Source organism: Chinchilla lanigera, unplaced genomic scaffold (genome assembly GCF_000276665.1).
Source record: "Chinchilla lanigera isolate Chin_1 unplaced genomic scaffold, ChiLan1.0 scaffold00078, whole genome shotgun sequence".
In the NCBI taxonomy this organism is placed as follows: domain Eukaryota; kingdom Metazoa; phylum Chordata; class Mammalia; order Rodentia; family Chinchillidae; genus Chinchilla; species Chinchilla lanigera.
In genome coordinates, this window is record NW_004955479.1 from 9,541,965 (window position 1) to 9,551,948 (window position 9,984).

Consider the following 9,984-nt stretch of genomic DNA (forward strand, 5'->3'; position numbering starts at 1 on the left):
TTTGCTTCCATTTATCCAGTGATGTGGCAGAACAGGGTCGGAGGGCGGTGGGTGGGGTCCTGTGCGCGATGCCCGCGGCCGCTCGCCGCCTGCCGGGGCCCGCCGCCCCGCCCGGGCCGCATCCCGGAGCCGCGCGTCTGTCCCGGGAAAGCCGCGCGCTCCGACTTCAGGGTGTGGGGACGCGGGCAGAGAGGTCGAGCGAAGGCACCGGGTGGTATTTTTAAAGTATGTTCTGTAACTTTAAAGAAAAGTCGAAATTTTCGAGCTTCTCTGTTTATCTGCATATTTAAGGCAGCAACGGGAATCAATTTCAAAGGCATTCATAGGGAATTACTTTTTTTTTTTTTTAAACCTTGTTTTGTTGCTTCTAATTCCAGATTCTGGTTTTCATAGTTGGCTTGCTGTATTTAGAAATGAATTTATTTCCCTTCGGCTACCGTGATTAAAACTGTAGTTGAGTGGTTTGCAGTTTAAAAAGTTTGTTTTGCATCAAGGCAGAAATTCCGTGGGTCTCCCACTAAAATTTTTCTGCCTTTGATCCGAATTTCTGAATGTATAAAGTCCCAGAACAGCGTTTTTAAGAACTGAACCGGATTCACTTCCTGGGATGAACCATAAAGTCAGTGTCAATGAATCGGTAATTTGCTTCCAATTTGTTTTGGTTGTAGTATTTTATTTTTATTTTATTTATTTGTTTATTTATTTTGTCTTTTTGAGACTGGGTCTCGCTGTGCAGTTCAGGCTGGCCTTGAACTCACTTTGTAGCCCAGACTGGCCTCGAACTTGCAACGATCCTCCTGCCTCAGCCTCCCAAGTGCTGGGATTACAGGCATGCTCTAGCACGCCCGGCTATTTTAATTTTTTTGAAGATGGAGGTAGAGAACCTTGGAGCTTTTGATAAATTAATCCTTGCAGTAATATGGAACTTGGCTCAAGACAAATGCATGTTTGACCTCATTCAGTAGATTTAACCATGCACCAATGAACAGGACAGTGTCACTAAAAAATTTTTCACTAAAGATCATCCATCTGAAAAACTAGAGATAACCCATAATTTTTTTTTTGGTAGCAGGAATCCAGCTCAGGACCTTGTGCTTGCCAGGCAGATGCTGTGCTGCTGAGCTATATTCCTGGCCCCTCATAAATTGTATTATCAGCGCAGAGAAGATGAATATGCCAAGTCCTAATCTGAGTTTTACAGTGATTCAAGGTGCTCCAGTAGAATTTTTTTTCCTGACAATGATAACTAAGAGAAACACAAGCTTCCAAAAATGGAGTATGTCTGAATGGATGGTCCTCAGTACAGCTTTAAACCAATGTCTGATCATTCTGTCTTTGTTTGCTTCCATTTATCCAGTGATGTGGCAGAACATACTCAGCTTAGTGTGGCGCACGCCTGTAATCCCAGCACTCAGGAGGCTGAGGCAGGAGGATTGCTGTGAGTTTGAGGCCAGCCTGGGCTACAAAATAAGTTAAAAGCCAACCTGAATTGCGTAGCGAAACCAAAAAAGAGAAATACTTACTGCTAGCTGTCTCCCATGACTGCTAGCTCTATATACCTTGTACCTGTATAGGAGATCAGCATGTTGATATTGGCACAGATTTTGATGAGGGCTGTTGTACTGGGGATTAAGTCCAGGCCTTCACGTCATGCTACATCTACAGCCCTTCCCCCTTTTTCCTCTGAGACACGGTCTTGGTAAGTTGCCCTAGCTAGGCTCGAACTTGTGATCCTCCTACCTCTGTCTCTGCCTCTCAGAGTTCTGGAATCACAGGTGTGTGCCCACACATCTGGCTGGCACAGTTGTTTGTGTTTGTTTGTTTGTTTGTTTTTTTTTGTCTTTTTGAAACAGGGTCTTGCTATGCAGTTCAGGCTGGCCTTGAGCTCACTTTGTAGCCCAGGCTGGTCTTGAACTTGCAGCGATCCTCCTGCCTCAGCCTTCTGAGGGCTGGGATTGGCACAGATTTTTTATAGCATGGATGTTGAGGGACAGAGGTACAGCTGTTGGCAGTACTTGGTAGGCTGTAAGGCCCTAGATCCTGTATGAACTCTTGAATATGGATGTTGCTGATACTGTAATTCGTGTATTAGAGTTAAGATAGCTGAAGTAACACTTTTTCTGGTAGTTGGCTTTTAGCCAGATGCAGTGAGAGGAACTGAGGATTGGAGAGCACAGATAGGCAGGAGTTATAGTGTTGCCAAGTACCATCTAGTTTATCCAGTAAAGTGTATTGGTATTTAAAAAGTCCAAGACAATGTATTAGGAACTGCAGACGGATAATAATTATATTAGCTGAGATGCCAACATTTTTTGTATAATCTATAGGGGCACTAAGAAAATCTAGAATATGATCGTTATTATGTAGTGATACAGACACATTCTGTAACATTTAGCAAAACTGATACAGATCACTTCCAGCTGGAGTGGTCGAAGTAAATAGGTCTTTTCATTTGGGACCTTAAAATTATTCGTAAACATTCATGTATGTTACCCATACACAGCAAAATTCAGCAGATAAAAAGCTGCTGCTCCTGTTTGTTTGTTGTTTGTTTTTGAGACAAGGTCTTGCTATGTAGCCTAGGCTGTCCTTGAACTCACAGTGATCCTCCTGCCTTGAGCTCCCCAGTGCCGGGATTACAGGTGTATGCCACCACCCCGGCATTTCCCTACATTTTGCATAGCATTCCTGTGTTAATTATGTATTAAAAGTTTCATCAACCAAAAAGAATTTTTTTCTCCAGAATTTTAGAACTCTTCCCTTGCAAAGAAATTTTTGGTTCTATATCCAGAAAAATTTAGTTTGTCCTGGGTTGCTTTGATTGTAGGACTAATGAAGCTTGAGTAATAGTTCCAGTCACAGTTAATTAGAATGTATTAATGAACTGATATAAATTCACTGTCACTAGAGAAATGTTAAATAAGTGGTTTGTCAATATGTCTTTCATCAAACCATGAAGGGTGACATTTTTAACTTATATAAATGTGGTTGTCTATTTTAATTGTAAGTGAAGAACGTTGAGGAGAGGAAATGAGAAGCATTTCTTTTTTTTTTCTTTTTGTCTTTTTTGAGACACAGTCTGGATATGCAGTTCAGGCTGGCCTTGAGCTCACTTTGTATCCCGGGCTGGTCTCGAACTCGCAGTCATCCTCCTGCCACAGCTGCCTGAGTGCTGGGATTACAGGAGTGCAGCACCATGCCCGGCTGAGAAGCATTTCTATCATTGGATTCACTTCATTAAAAAGGGAAAGATGCTTTTGAAATGAACTCCATTAATGTAATTCTTCAAATGCTCTGCATAAAACCTTGTTTTGTACTATTGCTTTTCATATCTCTCCTCAACAAAATGTCCTTTGTCTTACAAGGATATCATTTGTTTCTACTTGAAAATTTTTGTAGGTAAATCTAGTTTTTTTTGTTTCTTACTTATATTGTTATGTGTACATCCACAGTCATAAAACAAGAGACCCTTTGTTAAAGTTGTTGGATTTTTTTGTCTTTTTGAGACAGGGTCTCACCATGCAGTACAGGCTGGCCTTGAGCTCACTTTGTAGCCCAGGCTAGTCTTGAACTCAGCAACAATCCTCCCGCCTCAGCCTCCCAAGTGCTGGGATTGCAGGCATGTGCCACCACACCTGGCAAAAGATTTAGTAGCTAGGAGTTGATAAATGTGAATATGTGGTCACAAAGAGGTTTTATTTTTATTTTTTGGTACAGTCTTAGGGATTGAGCTAGGACCTCACACTTTTTAAGACAAGGTCTTGCTATTTAGTTCAAACTGACCTGGACTATGTAGCCCAGGGTGGCCTCAAACTTGCAGCGATCCTCCTGCTTCAGCCTCCCGAGTGCTGGGATTACAGGTGTGTCAGCACACCCAGCCCAGGATTTGTGGGTCAGGCACTCTACCACTGAGCTGCATCCCCACCCCCAGCCTCTAAGACTTGTTATTGTTTAGGTACAGGGGATTAAACCTAGCACCTTTGCACTGATCTGCTTCCCCAGAGAAGTTTTCACCAGATGACCCAGGTAGGGCTTGAACTTGCAATTTAAAGTAGAAGTTATTAAAAGTGCAGATTTTTCATTAGCCACTGCAGAGGTGAAAACTAGATGGCAGACCATTGTCTTTGGCCATCACGTGTTCCTTGATGACCATCTTAAGCCATTTCATCAGTGTTAAGATAGCCACATTTTAAGGTGAATGTTAAGGAAGCAGGAGCAATGTAGACAGACACACGTGGGGTAAAAGAACAGGAGGGCAAACTTAAAGAAATAACAGTCAGAGAAGACTAATTTGGCTTGGTGGAGACCTGAGATGTTTGATTGACCTGTAGAGGAACCTATACATATGGGAGTGGGGGTTGCACGTTTAATGGAGAGGGAGAGGGAAGAGAAATGGATACATAATAAAGCCCAATTAGTTGGCTTTTACTGTCTTTGGATTCTTCTTGGGTCCTTGAATCAAGACATTAAGCCTCAAACAGCCGGGGATACAGCTCAGCGGCACAAGTGCGTGTGTGGCAAGCGCAAGGTCTTGAGTTCGATTCCCAGTACTAAATAAATAAATAAGCCTCAAACATAAGCATAGTTTTTCCTCTAAGTCATAAAGTAAATCAGTCTGTTATATATGCATGTATAGCATATATGCTGGATATCTCAAAACTTTCTACAGCATCCTTTCCAGACCGTGAGAGGTTTTTTTTAGCATTTATCCATATTTGGTGTTTGCAAGAGTTATACATATACTATGTTGTATTTTATTCTGAGGGTGAAGTAAACCTTTTATAAAATTTTCCTAAATGTGAAGTTCCCTTTTGAGTAATAAGGAAAACCTTTGTTGCAGTGACTATTTTACTTTATTCTATGAGCCTCTGACATTATAGATACTGCTTAAATGTATCACCAAACACCAACAATACATTTTGTTCCTAGAGTTTCGTTTATATGAAGGATTATTTATATTCTGAGATAGAGGAGAGCTACTCAGTCTCTCGTTTTCTCTTTACTCTCCATCCCGTTTGACAGATCAGCTGAGTTATTGAAGGGTCAGCTGCAGTGTTATTTGCCTACAGTGGTGGCAAACCTGGGCTACATAGTGAATTCAGGGACAGCCTGGACTAGATAGCATGATCTTGTCTCAGAAAAACCCCAAGACAAACAAATAAATAAAAGGTTCATCATCACTGGCCTAGAACAACGTTTACTATAAAAATAACATGTCTTGGCCCCGCATGGTGGCATATGGCTGTCATCCCAGCACTCAGGAAGCTGAGGAAGGAGGATTGATGCAAGTTTGAGGCCAGCCTGGGCTACAAAAGTGAGTTTAAGACCAGCCTGAACTGCATAGTGAAACCCTGTCCCAAAAAGACACACACGTGTGCACACAACATGTTTTAAAAATAGTTCTTTTTTCTTTAATTTCCTTTTTCAATCTGGGGAAATAGCTTGAAAATATTTGCCACCTAGTATTGGAAGGAATTTTTGTAATATTCAAATTAAAAAGTAATACACACACACATACAAAAGTAATACACACACACAAGAAGGCAGTCACAAGAGTGTGATCATTTACAAAGCTCAGGCAACACAGTATATATACACACACACACACACACACACATACTGTTTTTTGTTTTTTTGAGATACAGTCTCACTATGTAACCCTGGCTGCTCTAGGAACTCATGGCAATCCTACTGCCTCAGCCTCCCTGTGGTGGGATTATAGGCATCATGTACTACTGTGCCTGGCAAGAGTAGTGTTAAAGCTGACCTTAGTACCGGCCTCACCAGCCTACCCAGCCTCTTTGTTGAGGGAGGGGGTACTGGAGATTGAATGAGGATCTTTGCATTGAGCTACTTCCCTAGCCCCTACCCCACCCCTTTTTTGAGACAGGGTTTTGCTATATAGTTCAGGCTGGCCTTGAACTCCCTATGTAGCCCAGGCTAGCCTTGCTTGCACAGGGATCCTCCTGCCTCAGCCTCCTGGGATTACACAAATGCACCACTGCACCTGGCTTTAATCTTTTATTTTGAAACAGGGTCTTGTTAAGCCACTAAATTACCCAGCCTGGGCTCAAATTCGTGATCCTCCTGCCTCATTTTCCTTACTGCTGGGATTACAGGTGTACACCACCATGCCTGGCTGCTTTCTTTTTACTTTTAAGGAATCTTTATATACACATTTACCATCATCCGTGTTAAGCATTTTAAACTCACTACAAAGTGAATTTAAGACCAGCCTGAACTGCATAGTGAAACCTTGTCCCAAAAAGTTTTGGTTTTAACCCAGAAGTCTCTATAAATCCAAGCTAGTATAACTTCATTTGGCCATTGTTCGGGGGGATACAAGGAAAATATGTACATTGAAAAATGTGTAATATATTGACATATTTAATTTCCTTATCTCCTGTTACAATTCACTCCATTCTAGTTCCCAAAACATTGAGGCAGGGTCAGATACAGTGTGCTAGGATGGAGTCTGAATTGAGAACTTCTGAGTTAGAAACTGCTAGAAGACTTTCCTTACTTTTATAAGTATTTACATATAAAATATGAGCACTAGACTAGCTAGTTCCACTGGTGATGTCTGGGGAAGGTGAAGTCCAGCTGGTTTAATCTACAAACTGAGACAAAAGAATACATTAACTTGCATGTGATGCAGTGTAACTTTAATTGTATTACTTCCCTAGCATTGCTGGAACAAGTTGCTACAAACTGAGTAGCTTACAAGAACAGAAAATTATTCTCTGTCACAGTTCTAGAGACTAAATTCAGAGTCATAGGTGTCAGCAGGACCCTGCTCTCGGAGGGCTCCGGGGGAGGAGTTTCCTTTGCCTATTCCTAGCTGCTGGTAGCTGTCAGCAGTCTTGGCGTTCTCTGACATGTAGATGTATCATTCCAGTCAGCACGTCTTCTACAGTTCGTTCTCATCCTGGTTTGTGTCCACATTTCCTTAACTAAAGACACCAGTCTTTGGACTAGGGCCCACCCTAAACTAATATGACCTCGTTTTAACTTGATTACATCTGCAAAGAAAGGCATGTTCACAGTTACTCGGTATTAGGGATTGTAGGAAATGAATAAGAAATAATACAAAGTTGCAAAAATTTCTCAATAATAGGGGACTTTTAGAGTTCATATTCCACTGATTAGAGACTAATCAAAATACAAAAAGCCGGAGGCTGGGGATTTAGCTGAGCCCAGCGCCTGCCTGGCAAGCTCAAGGTCATGAGTTCAATTCCCAGTACCAGGGAAAAAAAAAACCAAAACGAACAAACAAAAAAATACAAAAAGCCTAGGAAAATCCTTCACATTGATTTATTTAATGAATGTACTAGGGATTGAACTCGGGGAGCACTGAGGTACTGTACGTCTTCAACCCTTTATCTTGAGGTAGGGTTTCTCTAAGTTACCCAGGCTGGCATTAAAGATGAGAGCTGTCTGCCTCCGACCTCTGTGATAGCTAGGATTATAGGCGTGCCCTACCAGCCCAGCCCCTTTCAAATTTTATTCCTTCAAGATCTTAATCTCTCTGGATAGAATTGTAGGGTATTTAGAGTGTGTTAAACTGCAGGGTGTGATGGGCGCACACCTGTAATCCCAGCACTTTGGAAGCTGAGGCAGAAGGATTGTTGCAATTTTGAGACTAGCCTGGGCTACAAAGTGAGCTCGAGGCCAGCCTGGACTGCATAGCAAGACCCTGTCTCAAAGACCAAAAAAAAAATAGAGTGTGTTACACAGATTGTTTGGAATCATACTCAGGGTCTCAGCCTTGTGCATCTAGACAAGCACTTTGTCATTGAGCTGCATACCCAGTCCCCAAAGAAATGTCTAACCTGCAGCTTTTCTGCAGTTTTTTAGTTACATTTTTTCAATAAAGTTGTTCCTGCCTTGTGCTTGTTCATTAGATTTACCTGTGACTGCAGCAGGACTAAGGTCTGGAGTAGGGCCTAGGTATCTAGTTTGACCAGTACTGCAGGTGATTCTTACACCTGGGCAAATTTGGGAAACACAGCTAAACAGGAAGATGAAGAAATTGCTGTACAGACCTTATGGACTGTTGGGCAAATTTGGGAAACACAGCTAAACAGAAAGATGAAGAAATTGTTATACAGACCTTATGGACTGTTGGTGTTCGAAGGTGATTCAAGATTAGTTAGCATATACATGGGAGATGGGAGCTATAGGTCAAGGAAGCTGAGTTTTTCATTGGTTCACAATTTGGTGAGCTTCAGAATCACTTTAGAAGCATTCAAAGCTACAGATATACCTGAATTCATTGTGAGAGATTCTATATCAATGGGGAAAGCTTACTCAGTGCTTCCTTATGTGATTTTAATAACTAGTCAGGTTTCAAGACTAGACCACTGTTACACTACAAAAAGTAAAGGATTTGAAGTCAGAATTTAAATTATGGTTCCTTCACTTTTAATTCTTACCAAATTGACCACAGGGATTAAAATTCTACATCAATGTCTTTTAAAGAGACTCACAGTGCCGGCTGTGGTGGCACACACCTGTAATCCCAGCACTCAGGAGGCTTGAGGCAGCAGGATCATTGCGAGTTTGAGACCAGCCTGGGCTACAAAGTGAGCTCAAGGCCAGCCTGGACTGCGTAGCAAGACCCTGTCTCAAAAAGACAAAAAAAAAAGGAAACTCTACTTACAAAGAGGACATTGTAGTTATAAATTCCTTCTCTTCTACAACCAGATGATGAAGGAAACTGGTAAAGATTTTCTACTGTAAAAACACTATAGAGAGTTTGATTCTACCGTACTTAATGGGTGAAGTAATATTTTTGAGTAATACAAATGACTTGCATAGAATTTTGTGAACTTTTGGTTTATGTAATTATTAGGCATACTGCCTCCTATAGTAACTGCCTTTCATTTTCTTTAAGATCTGATCATGGACCTACGACAGTTTCTTATGTGCCTGTCCCTGTGCACAGCCTTTGCCTTGAGCAAGCCTACAGAAAAGAAGGACCGTGTACATCATGAGCCTCAGCTGAGTGACAAAGTTCACGATGATGCCCAGAGTTTTGATTATGACCATGATGCCTTCTTGGGTGCTGAAGAAGCAAAGACTTTTGATCAGCTCACACCGGAAGAGAGCAAGGAAAGGCTTGGGTAAGGTGCCAACTCTCTGGGATGGTTAGGGCAATGCCATTCTTTATACATCTGCTATTCTTTTTTCTTTTCTGGTTCAGTCATCACTAAATCTGTGCTGAACTATATTTTTTGAAAGCTAACCCCAGAATTGCTACCACTAAAAATTAATTTTTTAAGTGTCTTTTTATACATTTCACCATTGATTTAACAGTTTGTACCTCATTCAACAAAACATACTAATTTTTCACATAACTGCCCACTACCTCTATGAACTAGCTTGAACTGCATATCTTGATGACAGAATACTACTTGGGGCTTTTTATTTCTGCTACTTTTAACTTGGGAGGTTTGTTCCTATTATTCATTGTTGTCCAGGCCAAGTCTCTGAGTAGGTAACTACAAATTGGACTCTTGGACTGTGGCGGTCTGTTTTTTTTTTTTTTTTTGGTCTCTTTTTGAGACAGGATCTCACTATGCAGTTCAGGCTGGCCTTAAGCTCACTTTGTGTCCCAGGCTGGTCTCGAACTTGCAATGATCCTCCTGCCTCAGCCTCCCTCCCCAGTGCTGGGATTACAGGCATGTGCCACCACGCCCAGCTGTGGATTTTTTTTGTTTTGTTTTGTTTGTTTGTTTTGGTCACATTCCATAAAACTTGTAATTTCCCAGAGTGTCCTTCAACCATAGCCTAATAAACCAGTCTAGCCTTTTAGAACATTATGGCAAGTGATTGTTTTAACGTCAGAGTGTGAGTTACCATTTTCAGTAATGGCCAGGCCATGGTCAGGCTCTGTGGGTCTCAGCAGATAGTTTTTTACCTAAAGAGTTGATTTAGGGGGCTGGGGATTTAGCTCAGCGGCAAAGCGCCTGCCTGGCAAGC

General features: G+C 41.6%; 1 protein-coding gene across 2 annotated transcripts in view; it reads left to right on the forward strand.

Moving 5' to 3' along the window:
* Calu (calumenin) overlaps positions 1–9,984 on the forward strand; it is a 30,616-nt gene that overhangs the window by 391 nt on the left and 20,241 nt on the right. For both annotated transcript variants that reach the window (XM_005402382.2, XM_013503287.1), the window contains exon 2: positions 8,897–9,125. In XM_005402382.2, the coding sequence (XP_005402439.1) occupies positions 8,905–9,125 (221 nt within the window). In that variant the 5' untranslated portion in view covers positions 8,897–8,904. The remainder of the gene's footprint in view (positions 1–8,896; positions 9,126–9,984) is intronic.